This window comes from Taudactylus pleione, unplaced genomic scaffold, assembly GCF_031769625.1.
Source record: "Taudactylus pleione unplaced genomic scaffold, aTauple2 ptg002606l, whole genome shotgun sequence".
Taxonomy (NCBI): Eukaryota; Metazoa; Chordata; class Amphibia; order Anura; family Myobatrachidae; genus Taudactylus; species Taudactylus pleione.
Genome location: NW_028286984.1, coordinates 96,361 through 122,693, shown reverse-complemented (window position 1 = coordinate 122,693; position 26,333 = coordinate 96,361). Strand labels below are relative to the sequence as shown.

Below are 26,333 nucleotides of genomic sequence, written 5' to 3'. Positions count from 1 at the left end.
CCTGTACATGTGTGTAGTAACTATAGGAAGTAGCAGTAACCATGGCCTCCTCTCTGTCACTCCTCACATTCTCCCCTGTACATGTGTGTAGTAACTATAGGAAGCAGCAGTAACCATGGCCTCCTCTCTCTCTCCTCACATTCTCCCCTGTACATGTGTGTAGTAACTATAGGAAGTAGCAGTAACCATGGCCTCCTCTCTGTCACTCCTCACATTCTCCCCTGTACATGTGTGTAGTAACTATAGGAAGCAGCAGTAACCATGGCCTCCTCTCTGTCACTCCTCACATTCTCCCCTGTACATGTGTGTAGTAACTATAGGAAGTAGCAGTAACCATGGCCTCTTCTCTGTCACTCCTCACATTCTCCCCTGTACATGTGTGTACTAACTATAGGAAGCAGCAGTAACCATGGCCTCCTCTCTGTCACTCTTCACATTCTCCCCTGTACATGTGTGTAGTAACTATAGGAAGCAGCAGTAACCATGGCCTCCTCTCTGTCACTCCTCACATTCTCCCCTGTACATGTGTGTAGTAACTATAGGAAGCAGCAGTAACCATGGCCTCCTCTCTCACTCCTCACATTCTCCCCTGTACATGTGTGTAGTAACTATAGGAAGCAGCAGTAACCATGGCCTCCTCTCTCTCACTCCTCACATTCTCCCCTGTACATGTGTGTAGTAACGGCAGTAACCATGGCCTCCTCTCTGTCACTCCTCACATTCTCCCCTGTACATGTGTGTAGTAACTATAGGAAGCAGCAGTAACCATGGGCTCCTCTCTCTCTCTCCTCACATTCTCCCCTGTACATGTGTGTAGTAACTATAGGAAGCTGCAGTAACCATGGCCTCCTCTGTCACTCCTCACATTCTCCCCTGTACATGTGTGTAGTAACTATAGGAAGCAGCAGTAACCATGGCCTCCTCTCTCTCTCCTCACATTCTCCCCTGTACATGTGTGTAGTAACTATAGGAAGCAGCAGTAACCATGGCCTCCTCTCTCTCTCCTCACATTCTCCCCTGTACATGTGTGTAGTAACTATAGGAAGCAGCAGTAACCATGGCCTCCTCTGTCACTCCTCACATTCTCCCCTGTACATGTGTGTAGTAACTATAGGAAGCAGCAGTAACCATGGCCTCCTCTCTCTCTCTCCTCACATTCTCCCCTGTACATGTGTGTAGTAACTATAGGAAGCAGCAGTAACCATGGCCTCCTCTCTGTCACTCCTCACATTCTCCCCTGTACATGTGTGTAGTAACTATAGGAAGTAGCAGTAACTATGGCCTCCTCTCTCTCACTCCTCACATTCTCCCCTGTACATGTGTGTAGTAACTATAGGAAGTAGCAGTAACCATGGCCTCCTCTCTCTCTCCTCACATTCTCCCCTGTACATGTGTGTAGTAACTATAGGAAGCAGCAGTAACCATGGCCTCCTCTCTCTCTCTCCTCACATTCTCCCCTGTACATGTGTGTAGTAACTATAGGAAGCAGCAGTAACCATGGCCTCCCCTCTCTCTCCTCACATTCTCCCCTGTACATGTGTAGTAACTATAGGAAGCAGCAGTAACCATGGCCTCCTCTCTGTCACTCCTCACATTCTCCCCTGTACATGTGTGTAGTAACTATAGGAAGCAGCAGTAACCATGGCCTCCTCTCTGTCACTCCTCACATTCTCCCCTGTACATGTGTGTAGTAACTATAGGAAGCAGCAGTAACCATGGCCTCCTCTCTCTCTCCTCACATTCTCCCCTGTACATGTGTGTAGTAACTATGGGTAACGGCAGTAACCATGGCCTCCTGTCTGTCACTCTTCACATTCTCCCTTGTACATGTGTGTAGTAACTATAGGAAGTAGCAGTAACCATGGCCTCCTCTCTCTCTCCTCACATTCTCCCCTGTACATGTGTGTAGTAACTATAGGAAGCAGCAGTAACCATGGCCTCCTCTCTCTCTCTCCTCACATTCTCCCCTGTACATGTGTGTAGTAACTATAGGAAGCAGCAGTAACCATGGCCTCCTCTCTGTCACTCCTCACATTCTCCCCTGTACATGTGTGTAGTAACTATAGGAAGCAGCAGTAACCATGGCCTCCTCTCTCTCTCCTCACATTCTCCCCTGTACATGTGTGTATTAACTATGGGTAACGGCAGTAACCATGGCCTCCTGTCTGTCACTCTTCACATTCTCCCCTGTACATGTGTGTAGTAACTATAGGAAGTAGCAGTAACCATGGCCTCCTCTCTGTCACTCCTCACATTCTCCCCTGTACATGTGTGTAGTAACTATAGGAAGCAGCAGTAACCATGGCCTCCTCTCTCTCTCCTCACATTCTCCCCTGTACATGTGTGTAGTAACTATAGGAAGTAGCAGTAACCATGGCCTCCTCTCTCTCTCCTCACATTCTCCCCTGTACATGTGTGTAGTAACTATAGGAAGCAGCAGTAACCATGGCCTCCTCTCTCTCTCCTCACATTCTCCCCTGTACATGTGTGTAGTAACTATGGGTAACGGCAGTAACCATGGCCTCCTGTCTGTCACTCTTCACATTCTCCCCTGTACATGTGTGTAGTAACTATGGGTAACGGCAGTAACCATGGCCTCCTCTCTCTCTCCTCACATTCTCCCCTGTACATGTGTGTAGTAACTATAGGAAGCAGCAGTAACCATGGCCTCCTCTCTCTCTCCTCACATTCTCCCCTGTACATGTGTGTAGTAACTATGGGTAACGGCAGTAACCATGGCCTCCTGTCTGTCACTCTTCACATTCTCCCTTGTACATGTGTGTAGTAACTATAGAAAGTAGCAGTAACCATGGCCTCCTCTCTCTCTCCTCACATTCTCCCCTGTACATGTGTGTAGTAACTATAGGAAGTAGCAGTAACCATGGCCTCCTCTCTCTCTCCTCACATTCTCCCCTGTACATGTGTGTAGTAACTATAGGAAGCAGCAGTAACCATGGCCTCCTCTCTCTCTCTCCTCACATTCTCCCCTGTACATGTGTGTAGTAACTATAGGAAGCAGCAGTAACCATGGCCTCCTCTCTGTCACTCCTCACATTCTCCCCTGTACATGTGTGTAGTAACTATAGGAAGCAGCAGTAACCATGGCCTCCTCTCTCTCTCCTCACATTCTCCCCTGTACATGTGTGTAGTAACTATGGGTAACGGCAGTAACCATGGCCTCCTGTCTGTCACTCTTCACATTCTCCCCTGTACATGTGTGTAGTAACTATAGGAAGTAGCAGTAACCATGGCCTCCTCTCTGTCACTCCTCACATTCTCCCCTGTACATGTGTGTAGTAACTATAGGAAGCAGCAGTAACCATGGCCTCCTCTCTCTCTCCTCACATTCTCCCCTGTACATGTGTGTAGTAACTATAGGAAGCAGCAGTAACCATGGCCTCCTCTCTGTCACTCCTCACATTCTCCCCTGTACATGTGTGTAGTAACTATAGGAAGCAGCAGTAACCATGGCCTCCTCTCTCTCTCCTCACATTCTCCCCTGTACATGTGTGTAGTAACTATGGGTAACGGCAGTAACCATGGCCTCCTGTCTGTCACTCTTCACATTCTCCCCTGTACATGTGTGTAGTAACTATGGGTAACGGCAGTAACCATGGCCTCCTCTCTCTCTCCTCACATTCTCCCCTGTACATGTGTGTAGTAACTATGGGTAACGGCAGTAACCATGGCCTCCTGTCTGTCACTCTTCACATTCTCCCCTGTACATGTGTGTAGTAACTATAGGAAGTAGCAGTAACCATGGCCTCCTCTCTGTCACTCCTCACATTCTCCCCTGTACATGTGTGTAGTAACTATAGGAAGCAGCAGTAACCATGGCCTCCTCTCTGTCACTCCTCACATTCTCCCCTGTACATGTGTGTAGTAACTATAGGAAGCAGCAGTAACCATGGCCTCCTCTCTCTCTCCTCACATTCTCCCCTGTACATGTGTGTAGTAACTATAGGAAGCAGCAGTAACCATGGCCTCCTCTCTCTCTCTCCTCACATTCTCCCCTGTACATGTGTGTAGTAACTATAGGAAGTAGCAGTAACCATGGCCTCCTCTCTCTCTCCTCACATTCTCCCCTGTACATGTGTGTAGTAACTATAGGAAGCAGCAGTAACCATGGCCTCCTCTCTCTCTCTCTCCTCACATTCTCCCCTGTACATGTGTTTAGTAACTATAGGAAGCAGCAGTAACCATGGCCTTCTCTCTGTCACTCCTCACATTCTCCCCTGTACATGTGTGTAGTAACTATAGGAAGCAGCAGTAACCATGGCCTCCTCTCTCTCTCCTCACATTCTCCCCTGTACATGTGTGTAGTAACTATGGGTAACGGCAGTAACCATGGCCTCCTGTCTGTCACTCTTCACATTCTCCCCTGTACATGTGTGTAGTAACTATAGGAAGTAGCAGTAACCATGGCCTCCTCTCTGTCACTCCTCACATTCTCCCCTGTACATGTGTGTAGTAACTATAGGAAGCAGCAGTAACCATGGCCTCCTCTCTCTCTCCTCACATTCTCCCCTGTACATGTGTGTAGTAACTATAGGAAGCAGCAGTAACCATGGCCTCCTCTCTGTCACTCCTCACATTCTCCCCTGTACATGTGTGTAGTAACTATAGGAAGCAGCAGTAACCATGGCCTCCTCTCTCTCTCTCCTCACATTCTCCCCTGTACATGTGTGTAGTAACTATAGGAAGCAGCAGTAACCATGGCCTCCTCTCTCTCTCCTCACATTCTCCCCTGTACATGTGTGTAGTAACTATGGGTAACGGCAGTAACCATGGCCTCCTGTCTGTCACTCTTCACATTCTCCCCTGTACATGTGTGTAGTAACTATGGGTAACGGCAGTAACCATGGCCTCCTCTCTCTCTCCTCACATTCTCCCCTGTACATGTGTGTAGTAACTATGGGTAACGGCAGTAACCATGGCCTCCTGTCTGTCACTCTTCACATTCTCCCCTGTACATGTGTGTAGTAACTATAGGAAGTAGCAGTAACCATGGCCTCCTCTCTGTCACTCCTCACATTCTCCCCTGTACATGTGTGTAGTAACTATAGGAAGCAGCAGTAACCATGGCCTCCTCTCTGTCACTCCTCACATTCTCCCCTGTACATGTGTGTAGTAACTATAGGAAGCAGCAGTAACCATGGCCTCCTCTCTCCTCACATTCTCCCCTGTACATGTGTGTAGTAACTATAGGAAGCAGCAGTAACCATGGCCTCCTCTCTCTCTCTCCTCACATTCTCCCCTGTACATGTGTGTAGTAACTATAGGAAGTAGCAGTAACCATGGCCTCCTCTCTCTCTCCTCACATTCTCCCCTGTACATGTGTGTAGTAACTATAGGAAGCAGCAGTAACCATGGCCTCCTCTCTCTCTCTCCTCACATTCTCCCCTGTACATGTGTGTAGTAACTATAGGAAGCAGCATTAACCATGGCCTCCTCTCTGTCACTCCTCACATTCTCCCCTGTACATGTGTGTAGTAACTATAGGAAGCAGCAGTAACCATGGCCTCCTCTCTCTCTCCTCACATTCTCCCCTGTACATGTGTGTAGTAACTATGGGTAACGTCAGTAACCATGGCCTCCTGTCTGTCACTCTTCACATTCTCCCCTGTACATGTGTGTAGTAACTATAGGAAGTAGCAGTAACCATGGCCTCCTCTCTGTCACTCCTCACATTCTCCCCTGTACATGTGTGTAGTAACTATAGGAAGCAGCAGTAACCATGGCCTCCTCTCTCTCTCCTCACATTCTCCCCTGTACATGTGTGTAGTAACTATAGGAAGCAGCAGTAACCATGGCCTCCTCTCTGTCACTCCTCACATTCTCCCCTGTACATGTGTGTAGTAACTATAGGAAGCAGCAGTAACCATGGCCTCCTCTCTCTCTCCTCACATTCTCCCCTGTACATGTGTGTAGTAACTATGGGTAACGGCAGTAACCATGGCCTCCTGTCTGTCACTCTTCACATTCTCCCCTGTACATGTGTGTAGTAACTATGGGTAACGGCAGTAACCATGGCCTCCTCTCTCTCTCCTCACATTCTCCCCTGTACATGTGTGTAGTAACTATGGGTAACGGCAGTAACCATGGCCTCCTGTCTGTCACTCTTCACATTCTCCCCTGTACATGTGTGTAGTAACTATAGGAAGTAGCAGTAACCATGGCCTCCTCTCTGTCACTCCTCACATTCTCCCCTGTACATGTGTGTAGTAACTATAGGAAGCAGCAGTAACCATGGCCTCCTCTCTGTCACTCCTCACATTCTCCCCTGTACATGTGTGTAGTAACTATAGGAAGTAGCAGTAACCATGGCCTCCTCTCTCTCTCCTCACATTCTCCCCTGTACATGTGTGTAGTAACTATGGGTAACGGCAGTAACCATGGCCTCCTCTCTCTCTCCTCACATTCTCCCCTGTACATGTGTGTAGTAACTATAGGAAGCAGCAGTAACTATGGCCTCCTCTCTGTCACTGCTCACATTCTCCCCTGTACATGTGTGTAGTAACTATAGGAAGCAGCAGTAACCATGGCCTCCTCTCTGTCACTCCTCACATTCTCCCCTGTACATGTGTGTAGTAACTATAGGAAGCAGCAGTAACCATGGCCTCCTCTCTGTCACTCCTCACATTCTCCCCTGTACATGTGTGTAGTAACTATAGGAAGTAGCAGTAACCATGGCCTCCTCTCTCTCTCTCCTCACATTCTCCCCTGTACATGTGTGTAGTAACTATAGGAAGCAGCAGTAACCATGGCCTCCCCTCTCTCTCCTCACATTCTCCCCTGTACATGTGTGTAGTAACTATGGGTAACGGCAGTAACCATGGCCTCCTGTCTGTCACTCTTCACATTCTCCCCTGTACATGTGTGTAGTAACTATGGGTAACGGCAGTAACCATGGCCTCCTGTCTCACTCTTCACATTCTCCCCTGTACATGTGTGTAGTAACTATGGGTAACGGCAGTAACTATGGCCTCCTCTCTGTCACTCCTCACATTCTCCCCTGTACATGTGTGTAGTAACTATAGGAAGCAGCAGTAACCATGGCCTCCTCTCTGTCACTCCTCACATTCTCCCCTGTACATGTGTGTAGTAACTATAGGAAGCAGCAGTAACCATGGCCTCCTCTCTCTCTCCTCACATTCTCCCCTGTACATGTGTGTAGTAACTATAGGAAGCAGCAGTAACCATGGCCTCCTCTCTCTCTCTCCTCACATTCTCCCCTGTACATGTGTGTAGTAACTATAGGAAGTAGCAGTAACCATGGCCTCCTCTCTCTCTCCTCACATTCTCCCCTGTACATGTGTGTAGTAACTATAGGAAGCAGCAGTAACCATGGCCTCCTCTCTCTCTCTCCTCACATTCTCCCCTGTACATGTGTGTAGTAACTATAGGAAGTAGCAGTAACCATGGCCTCCTCTCTGTCACTCCTCACATTCTCCCCTGTACATGTGTGTAGTAACTATAGGAAGCAGCAGTAACCATGGCCTCCTCTCTCTCTCCTCACATTCTCCCCTGTACATGTGTGTAGTAACTATAGGAAGCAGCAGTAACCATGGCCTCCTCTCTCTCTCCTCACATTCTCCCCTGTACATGTGTGTAGTAACTATAGGAAGCAGCAGTAACTATGGCCTCCTCTCTGTCACTGCTCACATTCTCCCCTGTACATGTGTGTAGTAACTATAGGAAGCAGCAGTAACCATGGCCTCCTCTCTGTCACTCCTCACATTCTCCCCTGTACATGTGTGTAGTAACTATAGGAAGCAGCAGTAACCATGGCCTCCTCTCTGTCACTCCTCACATTCTCCCCTGTACATGTGTGTAGTAACTATAGGAAGTAGCAGTAACCATGGCCTCCCCTCTCTCTCCTCACATTCTCCCCTGTACATGTGTGTAGTAACTATAGGAAGCAGCAGTAACCATGGCCTCCTCTCTGTCACTCCTCACATTCTCCCCTGTACATGTGTGTAGTAACTATAGGAAGCAGCAGTAACCATGGCCTCCTCTCTGTCACTCCTCACATTCTCCCCTGTACATGTGTGTAGTAACTATGGGTAACGGCAGTAACCATGGCCTCCTGTCTGTCACTCTTCACATTCTCCCCTGTACATGTGTGTAGTAACTATGGGTAACGGCAGTAACCATGGCCTCCTCTCTCTCTCCTCACATTCTCCCCTGTACATGTGTGTAGTAACTATAGGAAGCAGCAGTAACCATGGCCTCCTCTCTGTCACTCCTCACATTCTCCCCTGTACATGTGTGTAGTAACTATGGGTAACGGCAGTAACCATGGCCTCCTGTCTGTCACTCTTCACATTCTCCCCTGTACATGTGTGTAGTAACTATGGGTAACGGCAGTAACCATGGCCTCCTCTCTCTCTCCTCACATTCTCCCCTGTACATGTGTGTAGTAACTATAGGAAGTAGCAGTAACCATGGCCTCCTCTCTGTCACTCCTCACATTCTCCCCTGTACATGTGTGTAGTAACTATAGGAAGCAGCAGTAACCATGGCCTCCTCTCTGTCACTCCTCACATTCTCCCCTGTACATGTGTGTAGTAACTATAGGAAGTAGCAGTAACCATGGCCTCCTCTCTCTCTCCTCACATTCTCCCCTGTACATGTGTGTAGTAACTATGGGTAACGGCAGTAACCATGGCCTCCTCTCTCTCTCCTCACATTCTCCCCTGTACATGTGTGTAGTAACTATAGGAAGCAGCAGTAACCATGGCCTCCTCTCTGTCACTGCTCACATTCTCCCCTGTACATGTGTGTAGTAACTATAGGAAGCAGCAGTAACCATGGCCTCCTCTCTGTCACTCCTCACATTCTCCCCTGTACATGTGTGTAGTAACTATAGGAAGCAGCAGTAACCATGGCCTCCTCTCTGTCACTCCTCACATTCTCCCCTGTACATGTGTGTAGTAACTATAGGAAGTAGCAGTAACCATGGCCTCCCCTCTCTCTCCTCACATTCTCCCCTGTACATGTGTGTAGTAACTATAGGAAGCAGCAGTAACCATGGCCTCCTCTCTGTCACTCCTCACATTCTCCCCTGTACATGTGTGTAGTAACTATAGGAAGCAGCAGTAACCATGGCCTCCTCTCTCTCTCCTCACATTCTCCCCTGTACATGTGTGTAGTAACTATGGGTAACGGCAGTAACCATGGCCTCCTCTCTCTCTCCTCACATTCTCCCCTGTACATGTGTGTAGTAACTATAGGAAGCAGCAGTAACTATGGCCTCCTCTCTGTCACTGCTCACATTCTCCCCTGTACATGTGTGTAGTAACTATAGGAAGCAGCAGTAACCATGGCCTCCTCTCTGTCACTCCTCACATTCTCCCCTGTACATGTGTGTAGTAACTATAGGAAGCAGCAGTAACCATGGCCTCCTCTCTGTCACTCCTCACATTCTCCCCTGTACATGTGTGTAGTAACTATAGGAAGCAGCAGTAACCATGGCCTCCTCTCTGTCACTCCTCACATTCTCCCCTGTACATGTGTGTAGTAACTATAGGAAGTAGCAGTAACCATGGCCTCCTCTCTGTCACTCCTCACATTCTCCCCTGTACATGTGTGTAGTAACTATAGGAAGCAGCAGTAACCATGGCCTCCTCTCTGTCACTCCTCACATTCTCCCCTGTACATGTGTGTAGTAACTATGGGTAACGGCAGTAACCATGGCCTCCTGTCTGTCACTCTTCACATTCTCCCCTGTACATGTGTGTAGTAACTATGGGTAACGGCAGTAACCATGGCCTCCTCTCTCTCTCCTCACATTCTCCCCTGTACATGTGTGTAGTAACTATAGGAAGCAGCAGTAACCATGGCCTCCTCTCTCTCTCCTCACATTCTCCCCTGTACATGTGTGTAGTAACTATAGGAAGCAGCAGTAACCATGGCCTCCTCTCTGTCACTCCTCACATTCTCCCCTGTACATGTGTGTAGTAACTATAGGAAGCAGCAGTAACCATGGCCTCCTCTCTGTCACTCCTCACATTCTCCCCTGTACATGTGTGTAGTAACTATAGGAAGTAGCAGTAACCATGGCCTCCTCTCTCTCTCTCTCCTCACATTCTCCCCTGTACATGTGTGTAGTAACTATAGGAAGTAGCAGTAACCATGGCCTCCTGTCTGTCACTCCTCACATTCTCCCCTGTACATGTGTGTAGTAACTATAGGAAGCAGCAGTAACCATGGCCTCCTCTCTGTCACTCCTCACATTCTCCCCTGTACATGTGTGTAGTAACTATAGGAAGCAGCAGTAACCATGGCCTCCTCTCTGTCACTCCTCACATTCTCCCCTGTACATGTGTGTAGTAACTATGGGTAACGGCAGTAACCATGGCCTCCTGTCTGTCACTCTTCACATTCTCCCCTGTACATGTGTGTAGTAACTATGGGTAACGGCAGTAACCATGGCCTCCTCTCTCTCTCCTCACATTCTCCCCTGTACATGTGTGTAGTAACTATAGGAAGCAGCAGTAACCATGGCCTCCTCTCTGTCACTCCTCACATTCTCCCCTGTACATGTGTGTAGTAACTATAGGAAGCAGCAGTAACCATGGCCTCCTCTCTCTATCCTCACATTCTCCCCTGTACATGTGTGTAGTAACTATAGGAAGCAGCAGTAACCATGGCCTCCTCTCCTCACATTCTCCCCTGTACATGTGTGTAGTAACTATAGGAAGCAGCAGTAACCATGGCCTCCTCTCTGTCACTCCTCACATTCTCCCCTGTACATGTGTGTAGTAACTATAGGAAGCAGCAGTAACCATGGCCTCCTCTCTGTCACTCCTCACATTCTCCCCTGTACATGTGTGTAGTAACTATAGGAAGTAGCAGTAACCATGGCCTCCTCTCTCTCTCTCTCCTCACATTCTCCCCTGTACATGTGTGTAGTAACTATAGGAAGTAGCAGTAACCATGGCCTCCTCTCTCTCTCTCCTCACATTCTCCCCTGTACATGTGTGTAGTAACTATAGGAAGCAGCAGTAACCATGGCCTCCTCTCTCTCCTCACATTCTCCCCTGTACATGTGTGTAGTAACTATGGGTAACGGCAGTAACCATGGCCTCCTGTCTGTCACTCTTCACATTCTCCCCTGTACATGTGTGTAGTAACTATGGGTAACGGCAGTAACCATGGCCTCCTCTCTCTCTCCTCACATTCTCCCCTGTACATGTGTGTAGTAACTATAGGAAGCAGCAGTAACCATGGCCTCCTCTCTCTCTCCTCACATTCTCCCCTGTACATGTGTGTAGTAACTATAGGAAGCAGCAGTAACCATGGCCTCCTCTCTCTCTCCTCACATTCTCCCCTGTACATGTGTGTAGTAACTATAGGAAGCAGCAGTAACCATGGCCTCCTCTCTGTCACTCCTCACATTCTCCCCTGTACATGTGTGTAGTAACTATAGGAAGCAGCAGTAACCATGGCCTCCTCTCTGTCACTGCTCACATTCTCCCCTGTACATGTGTGTAGTAACTATAGGAAGCAGCAGTAACCATGGCCTCCTCTCTCTCCTTACATTCTCCCCTGTACATGTGTGTAGTAACTATAGGAAGTAGCAGTAACCATGGCCTCCTCTCTCTCTCCTCACATTCTCCCCTGTACATGTGTGTAGTAACTATAGGAAGCAGCAGTAACCATGGCCTCCTCTCTGTCACTCCTCACATTCTCCCCTGTACATGTGTGTAGTAACTATAGGAAGCAGCAGTAACCATGGCCTCCTCTCTGTCACTGCTCACATTCTCCCCTGTACATGTGTGTAGTAACTATAGGAAGCAGCAGTAACCATGGCCTCCTCTCTCTCCTTACATTCTCCCCTGTACATGTGTGTAGTAACTATAGGAAGTAGCAGTAACCATGGCCTCCTCTCTCTCTCTCTCCTCACATTCTCCCCTGTACATGTGTGTAGTAACTATAGGAAGCAGCAGTAACCATGGCCTCCTCTCTCTCCTCACATTCTCCCCTGTACATGTGTGTAGTAACTATGGGTAACGGCAGTAACCATGGCCTCCTGTCTGTCACTCTTCACATTCTCCCCTGTACATGTGTGTAGTAACTATGGGTAACGGCAGTAACCATGGCCTCCTCTCTCTCTCCTCACATTCTCCCCTGTACATGTGTGTAGTAACTATAGGAAGTAGCAGTAACCATGGCCTCCTCTCTGTCACTCCTCACATTCTCCCCTGTACATGTGTGTAGTAACTATGGCCTCCTCTCCGCAGGTGCTGAATTCCATATTTCTCTTCTCTCCATCTCTAATAAGTTTATTTTCCCTGAGGATCTGCAGAGAGAGATATATACAGAGTAAGTGTATGAAGTCTGTGTGTCTGTCTGTGATGTGTGATTGCCGGACTCGTAGGGAATAAGCCCACGTACGCCAGCTCTCGGGGTCATGGCTACCATGGTATGTATGGGTCACCGGCACATACCGTAGCAGCACAAACTTCTTTCCCAATGGGGAGTAAATGTGTCAGTAAAACATTTAGTAAATGGTGGTTTCTTCTTCGGGGTCCATGGGGTCCACAGCCAATACGTTGGGTTATGTGATCCAGACAGCAAACAGTTAAAAACAAGCTCTCAGCTCCCAGGATGCACTGGGTCCTCCCCACATATGCCCCGCCCCCGGCTCAGGTATTCAGTTCTTCTGTTTGGTGCGGTGACACCACATGGAGAGTGCAGGAGGAAGAGGAGTCCCGTAGACGAGTAATAAAAGAAAAGAGAGTTTTGACTCTGCACCTGAGCGGGCGGCACGTGCTGACGGAAGGGTAACCGGAAGCAGCTAAGCGTCCGCCGGACGCCCGTGTATCTGCTCCACCTACCACCTATGGCGCCGAAACGCTGGTGTGAAGCCGGTAATTTCGGTAGGGGTGCAGAGCCATGGACTGCAACCGGGACAAAGGGATGCAGGTAAGGTGGTATCGGCAGCCGCTGACGCCGGGACCACATGGCGGTCCGGCCTCCGGCGGTGGAGACTGGTCGGGGGCACGCTGCAGTGAGGAGACAGGTAAACTGTCTCTCGCACTAGACCACCGGGACGTGAGGGATCCTGACAGCCGGGGTCTAGCGGCGGTGGCCAGGTCAGTGTGCCAGGTGGATCCATGCAGCATAGGGGAGGTACGCTTTTCCCCGGTGGCCCCTCCCCCTACCCTCTCGCTGGCCCAGTACAAAGGTTCCTGCGTCTGGGTTTTCTCTTCCCATCCTCCATCTATATGAGTCAGCCAGAGACCACACTCGGAGGCTGTACACTCAGGAGGCTGGATCAGTCTCCCTGTATACCTCTCCTACCGCTGGATCAGTCTCCCTGTATACCTCTCCTACTGCTGGATCACTCTCCCTGTATACCTCTCCTACTGCTGGATCACTCTCCCTGTATACCTCTCCTACTGCTGGCTCACTCTCCCTGTGTATACCTCTCCTACCGCTGGATCACTCTCCCTGTATACCTCTCCTACTGCTGGATCACTCTCCCTGTATACCTCTCCTACTGCTGGCTCACTCTCCCTGTGTATACCTCTCCTACCGCTGGATCAGTCTCCCTGTGTATACCTCTCCTACTGCTGGATCACTCTCCCTGTGTATACCTCTCCTACTGCTGGATCACTCTCCCTGTATACCTCTCCTACTGCTGGATCAGTCTCCCTGTATACCTCTCCTACCGCTGGATCAGTCTCCCTGTATACCTCTCCTACTGCTGGATCACTCTCCCTGTATACCTCTCCTACTGCTGGATCACTCTCCCTGTATACCTCTCCTACTGCTGGCTCACTCTCCCTGTGTATACCTCTCCTACTGCTGGCTCACTCTCCCTGTATACACCTCTCCTACTGCTGGATCACTCTCCCTGTATACACCTCTCCTACTGCTGGATCACTCTCCCTGTATACACCTCTCCTACTGCTGGATCACTCTCCCTGTATACACCTCTCCTACTGCTGGATCACTCTCCCTGTATACACCTCTCCTACTGCTGGATCACTCTCCCTGTATACACCTCTCCTACTGCTGGATCACTCTCCCTGTATACACCTCTCCTACTGCTGGATCACTCTCCCTGTATACACCTCTCCTACTGCTGGATCACTCTCCCTGTATACACCTCTCCTACTGCTGGATCACTCTCCCTGTATACACCTCTCCTACTGCTGGATCACTCTCCCTGTATACACCTCTCCTACTGCTGGATCACTCTCCCTGTATACACCTCTCCTACTGCTGGATCACTCTCCCTGTATACACCTCTCCTACTGCTGGATCACTCTCCCTGTATACACCTCTCCTACTGCTGGATCACTCTCCCTGTATACACCTCTCCTACTGCTGGATCACTCTCCCTGTATACACCTCTCCTACTGCTGGATCACTCTCCCTGTATACACCTCTCCTACTGCTGGATCACTCTCCCTGTATACACCTCTCCTACTGCTGGATCACTCTCCCTGTATACACCTCTCCTACTGCTGGATCACTCTCCCTGTATACACCTCTCCTACTGCTGGATCACTCTCCCTGTATACACCTCTCCTACTGCTGGATCACTCTCCCTGTGTACCTCTCCTACTGCTGGATCACTCTCCCTGTGTACCTCTCCTACTGCTGGATCACTCTCCCTGTGTACCTCTCCTACTGCTGGATCACTCTCCCTGTGTACCTCTCCTACTGCTGGATCACTCTCCCTGTGTACCTCTCCTACTGCTGGATCACTCTCCCTGTGTACCTCTCCTACTGCTGGATCAGTCTCCCTGTATACCTCTCCTATGGTGACTGGTCATACAGAACTCTATCCTACTAAGCCTGGGGCTGTTGGTAGTGACGAGCTTAGTGCATATATTCAGAAGGGGGTGCAATGTGTATACATTGTATGTGATTTGTATGCTGTGTGTGGTGCTGGCCTACCAGCACCATACACAGCATACAAATCACATGGCTGGCCTACCGTCAGCATCTGTGACCAGACCTAGACTGTCATCCTTTCGGACTTTTCGGCCGCAGGGTAAGGCCAGAGGTCAGCCCTCGGCGAGATTTAGTTCGGCAAAAAGACCGTGGTCTAAGAAACCCTGGCCGAACAGGCGTCCGGCTCCTAGAGCCCAGGATAAACCAGTGGCCTGATGGGACGGGCCTCCCCCTGGGAGACCCCAGGGTAGGAGGTTGACTTCTTCGGTGTTCGGACACCTGGCATCGCACGACAACAGATGCCTGGGTTCGGGGAGTGGTCTCCCGGGGGGTACGCCCTGACATTCTGGAAAAGTCCTCCCCAAAGATTCTTTTGCATAAGCCCAGTAGTAGGTTTTGTAAAGGCCTTGGCCCTTCAACAGGCTATACAATCCCTGCTAACGGCGGGAGTCATTATCTTGGTTCCAGAGAATCAATTACAGATAGGTTTTTACTCCAATCTATTTCTGATTCAGAAGCCAAATGGGTCCTACCAAACTATTCTAAACTTAAAAGGGCTCAACACATTTATCTGAGCACCCAGGTTTCGTATGGAAACACTGCGGTCGATTGTGTTGGCAATGGAACCAGGGGATCTTATGGTGTCCCTGGATATCCAGGATGCTTACCTGCATATTCCAATCATCCTGCCCCACCAACCATTTCTACGATTTGCGGTAAGGGGCGAGCACTTCCAGTTTCAAGCTCTGCCATTTGGTCTGTCGACAGCTCCGCAGGTGTTTACCAGGTTATGGCGTTAATGGCATGTCTCAGGTGCCAGGGTGTCAAGATTCTGCCATACTTGGACGATCTCCTGATACTGGGGCAGTCTTCACAGGAGTTGCAGAATCATATGGGACTGACGGTGTCCTGTCTGCACAGTCACGGTTGGGTCATAAACTGGTAGAAGTTGTCGCTTCTCCCGGTACAGCAGATGATTTCATTTGGGGGCACGCTTGGAGGATATATCTGCCGAAGGACAAGATTGCGGCCCTGCAGTTGCGGATACACAGATTGCTTCACAACAGGTGGATATCTGTGCATCAGCAATGCGGGTGCTGGGGTCAATGGTATCCACCTTCAGCATGGTGGAATATGCCCAGTTTCACTCCCGACCATTGCAGCTGTTTATTCTCTTGCGTTGGAACAGGGAGTAGCTCACAATCAAATCTCAAGTAATTCATCTCTTACTGGAGGTTCGGTTATCCCTGTCGTGGTGGTTGCAGACAAATCATCTCAACCGGGATTGCCCATTTTGGGTGTCAGGTTGGGTGCTTCTCAAAACCGATGCCAGTCTTCACGGTTGGGGAGCAATGACAGGTTTGCACACGTTTCAAGGCATACGGACAAAGGCAGAAAGTCGTCTGTCCATAAATATCCTGGAACTAAGGGCAGTATTCAGGGCTCTAGTTCAGGCTCAGGAATTACTAAAAGGCAGGCCTGTTCAAATTCAATCCGACAATCGCACCACGGTAGCCTACCTCAATCATCAGGGAGGCACACGGAGACGGGCGGCCATGACATAAGTATCAGGGATTCTAGTTTGGGCAGAGCATCGCCTCCCGACAATATCTGCCGTGTTTATACCAGGGGTCCTAAACTGGGAAGTGGACTACCTGAGTCGACAGCAGGTAAATGCCGGAGAGTGGGCTCTGCATCCACAGGTATTTCATAGCCTGGTGGACAGATGAGATCTTCCAGAGATGGACCTCATGGCCTCAAGGAGAAACCACAGGGTACCCAGATATGGATCCAGGACCAGGGATCCGATGGGCGAGTTTGTAGATGCGCTGACAGTAAGATGGCGTTACAGGCTAGCGTATCTCTTTACGCCGTTTTGCTATTCTTCCCAGGGTCATCAGGAAGCTCAAGCAGGAGGACAGTACGGTGATCCTAATAGCTCCGGTGTGGCCCAGACGCCATGGGTTCACCGATCTACAGTGTCTCTCCATAGACACTCCGTGGCCTCTTCCGTTAAGGCGAGATCTGTTAATACAGGGTCCCTGCTTGTATCCGGGTCTGCCTCATCTGTCATTGATGGCATGGCTCTTGAGGCCTCCGTCTTGAGAAAAAAGGGATTTTCTGAGTCTGTGATACAGACAATGTTGAAGGCACCTAAACCGGCCTCGGCCCGTATTTATTATAGAGTTTGGCACTCGTTTTTTCAGTGGTGTGAACTGAAAAAATATGACCCTGAGGTATTTAGGGTCTAGAGTGCTTTCCTTTCTTCAGACTGGGTTAGAAAAGGGGCTCCGCATGGCCACTTAGAGGGTTCAGGTTTCTGCTCTTTCTGTCTGGTTTCAGTGGAAAATCGCTCTACTGCCAGATGTGAGGACGTTTTTTCAGGGTGTTCTAAGAGTTCAGCCTCCCTTTGTTCCCCTGGTAGCCCCGTGGGATTTATTAGTCCTCAAGGCTCTACAGGCACCGCTGTTTGAGCCCCTGAAATCAGTAGGCCTCAAGTGGTTAACGGCAAAGACCGTGTTTCTTCTCGCCATTGCATCTGCACGCAGAGTCTCTGATCTGGCAGCAGTTTCCTTCCGCTCCCCCTTTTTAATATTTCATCGGGATAGATCGGTTCTTCGTAGTAGAGCGGGATACCTTCCAAAAGTGGTATCTCTCTTTCATATGAATGAAGAGATTGTGGTCCCAGCCTTTCAGGCTGCAAGCCTCTTGGTAGGTGAGGCTTCCTTGGATGTTCTTGGTGCGATCCACATAAATTCGTAGTGCACAAACGGCCTGAGGAAGTCTGATTCTCTTTTTGTGCTGTATGGCTGTCATAAGCGCGGCTGGCCATCCAATAAGCAGACGCTGGGCAGGTGGATTCATATGGCAATTTCTCAGGCATACACACAGGCCGATCTGGTGGTGCCGAACTCAGTAACGGCACATTGCACGCGATCAGTGACCTTCGTGGGGTGCCTCTGCTGAACAGTTGTGCAGGGCAGCCACATGGTCTCTCAGGATGCTTCCTTCGGGCGTAGGATTCTCCTTTCTTCCGAGACACAGGAGCGTCCCTGCCCTTAGGGTTACTGCTTTGGGATATCCCCAATGTATTGGCTATGGACTCCGAAGAAGAAAATAAGAGTTATGGCATAACATACCTTTTTGTTAACTCTTTTTCTTCGAGGTCCATGGGGTCCACAGGACACCCACCCTAACGCACCTGGTGTTTTTGGGTAGCTCTATAATTTCTCTCCTCTGAGAGATTGGTCTAGAGAACATGGGTTCTTCCTTCTTATCTTTTATCTTCTCCTGCTTGGGCTTTGTAACGAACTGACTACATTGGCCGGGGGGCGGGGTATATGTGGGGAGGACCCAGTGCATCCTGGGAGCTGAGAGCTCGTTTTTAACTGGTGTCTGGATCACATACCCCAACGTATTGGCTGTGGACCCCATGGACCTCGAAGAAAAAGAGTTAACAAAGGTATTTTATACCATAACGCTTATTTTTTTTCAAAGCGGCCAATCAGCGTTTTTGCCAGCAGAATTTAAAACAATAATCAAATGAACGGGAAAACCACGTCTGTATGTAACAAAGTAGATAATGAATAAACCCCTATACGGCTCAGTATAATATTATCTGATGGATAGAAAATATATATATATTTTCTCGCCACACAGAGGTAATGATCAGGGACACTGGATAGGATTAGTAAGTGCTCCTAGATACCTACAGCTCCATCCTAGGTCTGTGCAGTCGCTACTCATTGCCCCCTCCCCGGGTAAGACCATGCTTCTGCGCTTAGCTTCTCCAATCACGCAACTCCCTGTACAGTGAGAGTGACAGCGCTGTTTGTGGGTGGTAACACGGGAAGGTGCTTGTGAATGGGGGAGTGGGGCTGCGAATGCAGGCGTGTCTGGGCGTCTAAATGGCGTTTTAGGGGTGCGTATAATTAGCAAAGAAGCGTCATTGTACACGTCACTTGATTGTATTTCAGTCTGCGGCGAGCGCAGTGCTTGCAGTGGGGTAGGGTCTATCTCCAGCACTGCGTGCAGCTCCGATGGTTCTCGATGTCAACGATTAATCACACACTTCCTGGAGATGACGTGTGGTAAGAGAGAAAGGCGGGCGTCTTCATACTGGCGTGCATTCGCTCTGCCGTCGCTCTCAAAGGCATAGAGGGCGTCCTTCCACCGGACAGTGCGATCGTGGCATTCGCATACCCGGCCCCTTTTAGCTGCGTGAGAACGCAGCTTAGCGACCGGAGCGGAATCGTCTCCACTGTCCCCACACTGAACACAGGGCTCTTAATGTTTTAGCGAGGGCCTGGCCAGCTGTCCTATAATTCCACAGACCTAGTTCTTCTTTTATGCCATATACAGCGAGACGGGTTTATGGCTGTTCCGGAAGACAGCGCTTCCTATAACCTCTTAGATTACAGATATAAGGGAACATGACCGGTTATTACTAATACAATATCGTTTGCAGTTATGCCCATGCAGATGTGACATGAGCTTTTCCACGTGACATGAGCTTTTCCACTACCCACCTTATAATGTTTGGGGGTCCCTCCTCCAGCACTGGGGATAAATGAGTCTATAACGATGTGTCCGCTCCAGGTAGCGATGTCCTGACACTTGTCCCGTTCAGTTTGCAGACTCTCCATGCCGACCATCCTCTTACTTGGGACTTTTTGGCACGTCAGGAGTTGTCCACTAAACCGTTACCATCGGCAGAATATACGTCTAAGCTAACAAAGGCGCAGGACATGGCGCGACAGGAGGAGCAATGCAGCCGAGTCTATGAACGTGCGCTGAGCGCTCTGCACACAGGTTTGTCACTGCGCCGTAATATTCCTGTGCATATAAATACATCCAGGTGCTGATTACATGGCGACTTCTCCTCCTAGGACCCATGTGGGAGATGTTCATCACATTCTGTCTGCAGAGATACAAGCGGCAAACTAACAGCAAGGAGCTGAAACAAGAGGTAACTGCTGAATGTACCCCGATAGGTACCCGGGGACGGGTCACAGAGGGCGCATTCTCTCGCCCAGAAACGTGACCTTTATATATTCCTTATGTGGCCACTCTCTATCCCCACACGGTCTCTATCTTCTCCTTATATGCAGAGGACGGTGGGAAAAGAACATTATGAAGTTTTACTTCCTTTCTAAAAATCATCTGATAGAACTGAGCAGCGTCACACGATGGTCTGTTACTACGACCTGGGGTCCCCGGCTCTGGGGTCAGCAGCAGATGTACAGATGGAGATTAGTAATGATCCTGTGTAACATTAATACTCCTCTATGCTGGGTGCAGATCAGCTCGTCCCACACGTAGTCCAGCAGTAGATGTACAGATGGAGATTAGTAATGATCCTGTGTAACATTAATACTCCTCTATGCTGGGTGCAGATCACCTCGTCCCACACGTAGCCCAGCAGTAGATGTACAGATGGAGATTAGTAATGATCCTGTGTAACATTAATACTCCTCTATGCTGGGTGCAGATCACCTCGTCCCACACGTAGTCCAGCAGTAGATGTACAGATGGAGATTAGTAATGATCCTGTGTAACATTAATACTCCTCTATGCTGGGTGCAGATCACCTCGTCCCACACGTAGTCCAGCAGTAGATGTACAGATGGAGATTAGTAATGATCCTGTGTAACATTAATACTCCTCTATGCTGGGTGCAGATCACCTCGTCCCACACGTAGTCCAGCAGTAGATGTACAGATGGAGATTAGTAATGATCCTGTGTAACATTAATACTCCTCTATGCTGGGTGCAGATCACCTCGTCCCACACGTAGTCCAGCAGTAGATGTACAGATGGAGATTAGTAATGATCCTGTGTAACATTAATACTCCTCTATGCTGGGTGCAGAATCACCTCGTCCCACACGTAGTCCAGCAGTAGATGTACAGATGGAGATTAGTAATGATCCTGTGTAACATTAATACTCCTCTATGCTGGGTGCAGATCACCTCGTCCCACACTTAGTCCTGCAGTAGATGTACAGATGGAGATTAGTAATGATCCTGTGTAACATTAATACTCCTCTATGCTGGGTGCAGATCACCTCGTCCCACACGTAGTCCAGCAGTAGATGTACAGATGGAGATTAGTAATGATCCTGTGTAACATTAATACTCCTCTATGCTGGGTGCAGATCACCTCGTCCCACACGTAGCCCAGCAGTAGATGTACAGATGGAGATTAGTAATGATCCTGTGTAACATTAATACTCCTCTATGCTGGGTGCAGATCACCTCGTCCCACACGTAGTCCAGCAGTAGATGTACAGATGGAGATTAGTAATGATCCTGTGTAACATTAATACTCCTCTATGCTGGGTGCAGATCACCTCGTCCCACACGTAGCCCAGCAGTAGATGTACAGATGGAGATTAGTAATGATCCTGTGTAACATTAATACTCCTCTATGCTGGGTGCAGATCACCTCGTCCCACACGTAGTCCAGCAGTAGATGTACAGATGGAGATTAGTAATGATCCTGTGTAACATTAATACTCCTCTATGCTGGGTGCAGATCACCTCGTCCCACACGTAGCCCAGCAGTAGATGTACAGATGGAGATTAGTAATGACCTGATCCTGTGTAACATTAATACTCCTCTATGCTGGGTGCAGATCACCTCGTCCCACACGTAGTCCAGCAGTAGATGTACAGATGGAGATTAGTAATGATCCTGTGTAACATTAATACTCCTCTATGCTGGGTGCAGATCACCTCGTCCCACACGTAGCCCAGCAGTAGATGTACAGATGGAGATTAGTAATGATCCTGTGTAACATTAATACTCCTCTATGCTGGGTGCAGATCACCTCGTCCCACACGTAGTCCAGCAGTAGATGTACAGATGGAGATTAGTAATGATCCTGTGTAACATTAATACTCCTCTATGCTGGGTGCAGATCACCTCGTCCCACACGTAGTCCAGCAGTAGATGTACAGATGGAGATTAGTAATGATCCTGTGTAACATTAATACTCCTCTATGCTGGGTGCAGATCACCTCGTCCCACACGTAGCCCAACAGTAGATGTACAGATGGAGATTAGTAATGATCCTGTGTAACATTAATACTCCTCTATGCTGGGTGCAGATCACCTCGTCCCACACGTAGTCCAGCAGTAGATGTACAGATGGAGATTAGTAATGATCCTGTGTAACATTAATACTCCTCTATGCTGGGTGCAGATCACCTCGTCCCACACGTAGTCCAGCAGTAGATGTACAGATGGAGATTAGTAATGATCCTGTGTAACATTAATACTCCTCTATGCTGGGTGCAGATCACCTCGTCCCACACGTAGTCCAGCAGTAGATGTACAGATGGAGATTAGTAATGATCCTGTGTAACATTAATACTCCTCTATGCTGGGTGCAGATCACCTCGTCCCACACGTAGCCCAGCAGTAGATGTACAGATGGAGATTAGTAATGATCCTGTATAACATTAATACTCCTCTATGCTGGGTGCAGATCACCTCGTCCCACACGTAGTCCAGCAGTAGATGTACAGATGGAGATTAGTAATGATCCTGTGTAACATTAATACTCCTCTATGCTGGGAGCAGATCACCTCGTCCCACACGTAGTCCAGCAGTAGATGTACAGATGGAGATTAGTAATGATCCTGTGTAACATTAATACTCCTCTATGCTGGGTGCAGATCACCTCGTCCCACACGTAGTCCAGCAGTAGATGTACAGATGGAGATTAGTAATGATCCTGTGTAACATTAATACTCCTCTATGCTGGGTGCAGATCACCTCGTCCCACACGTAGTCCAGCAGTAGATGTACAGATGGAGATTAGTAATGATCCTGTGTAACATTAATACTCCTCTATGCTGGGTGCAGATCACCTCGTCCCACACGTAGTCCAGCAGTAGATGTACAGATGGAGATTAGTAATGATCCTGTGTAACATTAATACTCCTCTATGCTGGGTGCAGATCACCTCGTCCCACACGTAGTCCAGCAGTAGATGTACAGATGGAGATTAGTAATGATCCTGTGTAACATTAATACTCCTCTATGCTGGGTGCAGATCACCTCGTCCCACACGTAGTCCAGCAGTAGATGTACAGATGGAGATTAGTAATGATCCTGTGTAACATTAATACTCCTTTATGCTGGGTGCAGATCACCTCGTCCCACACGTAGTCCAGCAGTAGATGTACAGATGGAGATTAGTAATGATCCTGTGTAACATTAATACTCCTCTATGCTGGGTGCAGATCACCTCGTCCCACACGTAGCCCAGCAGTAGATGTACAGATGGAGATTAGTAATGATCCTGTGTAACATTAATACTCCTCTATGCTGGGTGCAGATCACCTCGTCCCACACGTAGTCCAGCAGTAGATGTACAGATGGAGATTAGTAATGATCCTGTGTAACATTAATACTCCTCTATGCTGGGTGCAGATCACCTCGTCCCACACGTAGTCCAGCAGTAGATGTACAGATGGAGATTAGTAATGATCCTGTGTAACATTAATACTCCTCTATGCTGGGTGCAGATCACCTCGTCCCACACGTAGTCCAGCAGTAGATGTACAGATGGAGATTAGTAATGATCCTGTGTAACATTAATACTCCTCTATGCTGGGTGCAGATCACCTCGTCCCACACGTAGTCCAGCAGTAGATGTACAGATGGAGATTAGTAATGATCCTGTGTAACATTAATACTCCTTTATGCTGGGTGCAGATCACCTCGTCCCACACGTAGTCCAGCAGTAGATGTACAGATGGAGATTAGTAATGATCCTGTGTAACATTAATACTCCTCTATGCTGGGTGCAGATCACCTCGTCCCACACGTAGCCCAGCAGTAGATGTACAGATGGAGATTAGTAATGATCCTGTGTAACATTAATACTCCTCTATGCTGGGTGCAGATCACCTCGTCCCACACGTAGTCCAGCAGTAGATGTACAGATGGAGATTAGTAATGATCCTGTGTAACATTAATACTCCTCTATGCTGGGTGCAGATCACCTCGTCCCACACGTAGTCCAGCAGTAGATGTACAGATGGAGATTAGTAATGATCCTGTGTAACATTAATACTCCTCTATGCTGGGTGCAGATCACCTCGTCCCACACGTAGCCCAGCAGTAGATGTACAGATGGAGATTAGTAATGATCCTGTGTAACATTAATACTCCTCTATGCTGGGTGCAGATCACCTCGTCCCACACTTAGTCCTGCAGTAGATGTACAGATGGAGATTAGTAATGATCCTGTGTAACATTAATACTCCTCTATGCTGGGTGCAGATCACCTCGTCCCACACGTAGTCCAGCAGTAGATGTACAGATGGAGATTAGTAATGATCCTGTGTAACATTAATACTCCTCTATGCTGGGTGCAGATCACCTCGTCCCACACGTAGTCCAGCAGTAGATGTACAGATGGAGATTAGTAATGATCCTGTGTAACATTAATACTCCTCTATGCTGGGTGCAGATCACCTCGTCCCACACGTAGTCCAGCAGTAGATGTACAGATGGAGATTAGTAATGATCCTGTGTAACATTAATACTCCTCTATGCTGGGTGCAGATCACCTCGTCCCACACGTAGTCCAGCAGTAGATGTACAGATGGAGATTAGTAATGATCCTGTGTAACATTAATACTCCTCTATGCTGGGTGCAGATCACCTCGTCCCACACGTAGCCCAGCAGTAGATGTACAGATGGAGATTAGTAATGATCCTGTGTAACATTAATACTCCTCTATGCTGGGTGCAGATCACCTCGTCCCACACGTAGTCCAGCAGTAGATGTACAGATGGAGATTAGTAATGATCCTGTGTAACATTAATACTCCTCTATGCTGGGTGCAGATCACCTCGTCCCACACGTAGTCCAGCAGTAGATGTACAGATGGAGATTAGTAATGATCCTGTGTAACATTAATACTCCTCTATGCTGGGTGCAGATCACCTCGTCCCACACGTAGTCCAGCAGTAGATGTACAGATGGAGATTAGTAATGATCCTGTGTAACATTAATACTCCTCTATGCTGGGTGCAGATCACCTCGTCCCACACGTAGTCCAGCAGTAGATGTACAGATGGAGATTAGTAATGATCCTGTGTAACATTAATACTCCTCTATGCTGGGTGCAGATCACCTCGTCCCACACGTAGTCCAGCAGTAGATGTACAGATGGAGATTAGTAATGATCCTGTGTAACATTAATACTCCTCTATGCTGGGAGCAGATCACCTCGTCCCACACGTAGCCCAGCAGTAGATGTACAGATGGAGATTAGTAATGATCCTGTGTAACATTAATACTCCTCTATGCTGGGTGCAGATCACCTCGTCCCACACGTAGTCCAGCAGTAGATGTACAGATGGAGATTAGTAATGATCCTGTGTAACATTAATACTCCTCTATGCTGGGTGCAGATCACCTCGTCCCACACGTAGCCCAGCAGTAGATGTACAGATGGAGATTAGTAATGATCCTGTGTAACATTAATACTCCTCTATGCTGGGTGCAGATCACCTCGTCCCACACGTAGCCCAGCAGTAGATGTACAGATGGAGATTAGTAATGATCCTGTGTAACATTAATACTCCTCTATGCTGGGTGCAGATCACCTCGTCCCACACGTAGCCCAGCAGTAGATGTACAGATGGAGATTAGTAATGATCCTGTGTAACATTAATACTCCTCTATGCTGGGTGCAGATCACCTCGTCCCACACGTAGTCCAGCAGTAGATGTACAGATGGAGATTAGTAATGATCCTGTGTAACATTAATACTCCTCTATGCTGGGTGCAGATCACCTCGTCCCACACGTAGCCCAGCAGTAGATGTACAGATGGAGATTAGTAATGATCCTGTGTAACATTAATACTCCTCTATGCTGGGTGCAGATCACCTCGTCCCACACGTAGCCCAGCAGTAGATGTACAGATGGAGATTAGTAATGATCCTGTGTAACATTAATACTCCTCTATGCTGGGTGCAGATCACCTCGTCCCACACTTAGTCCATATAACCAGTAGCACATATTGTGGTAATCCCACAGCTATGTAGATCATAATCTCATTAATCAATAACCTAGTGTGATTACTGATATAATAGCGGATTCCCTGTATTATTGATCCTTCGCTGTATTCGCCTCTGTACTGAATATTTTGCGTTCGTCACATCCCAGATCTTTTTTGAGACTGCATAAAAAAATCCTGATTATTTTCTAGTATACTGTATTATGTGCTGTGTGTATACTGTATTATGTGCTGTGTGTATACTGTATTATGTGCTGAGTGTATACTGTATTATGTGCTGAGTGTATACTGTATTATGTGCTGTGTGTATACTGTATTATGTGCTGTGTGTATACTGTATTATGAGCTGTGTGTATACTGTATTATGTGC

At 48.4% G+C, this 26,333-nt stretch overlaps 1 protein-coding gene across 2 annotated transcripts in view; it reads left to right on the top strand.

The window, feature by feature from the left end:
* UTP6 (UTP6 small subunit processome component) overlaps positions 1-26,333 on the top strand; it is a 127,382-nt gene that overhangs the window by 84,981 nt on the left and 16,068 nt on the right. For both annotated transcript variants that reach the window (XM_088466176.1, XM_088466177.1), the window contains exons 10-12: positions 12,249-12,330; positions 19,547-19,728; positions 19,806-19,885. In XM_088466176.1, coding sequence (XP_088322302.1) covers positions 12,249-12,330; positions 19,547-19,728; positions 19,806-19,885 — 344 coding nt within the window. The remainder of the gene's footprint in view (positions 1-12,248; positions 12,331-19,546; positions 19,729-19,805; positions 19,886-26,333) is intronic.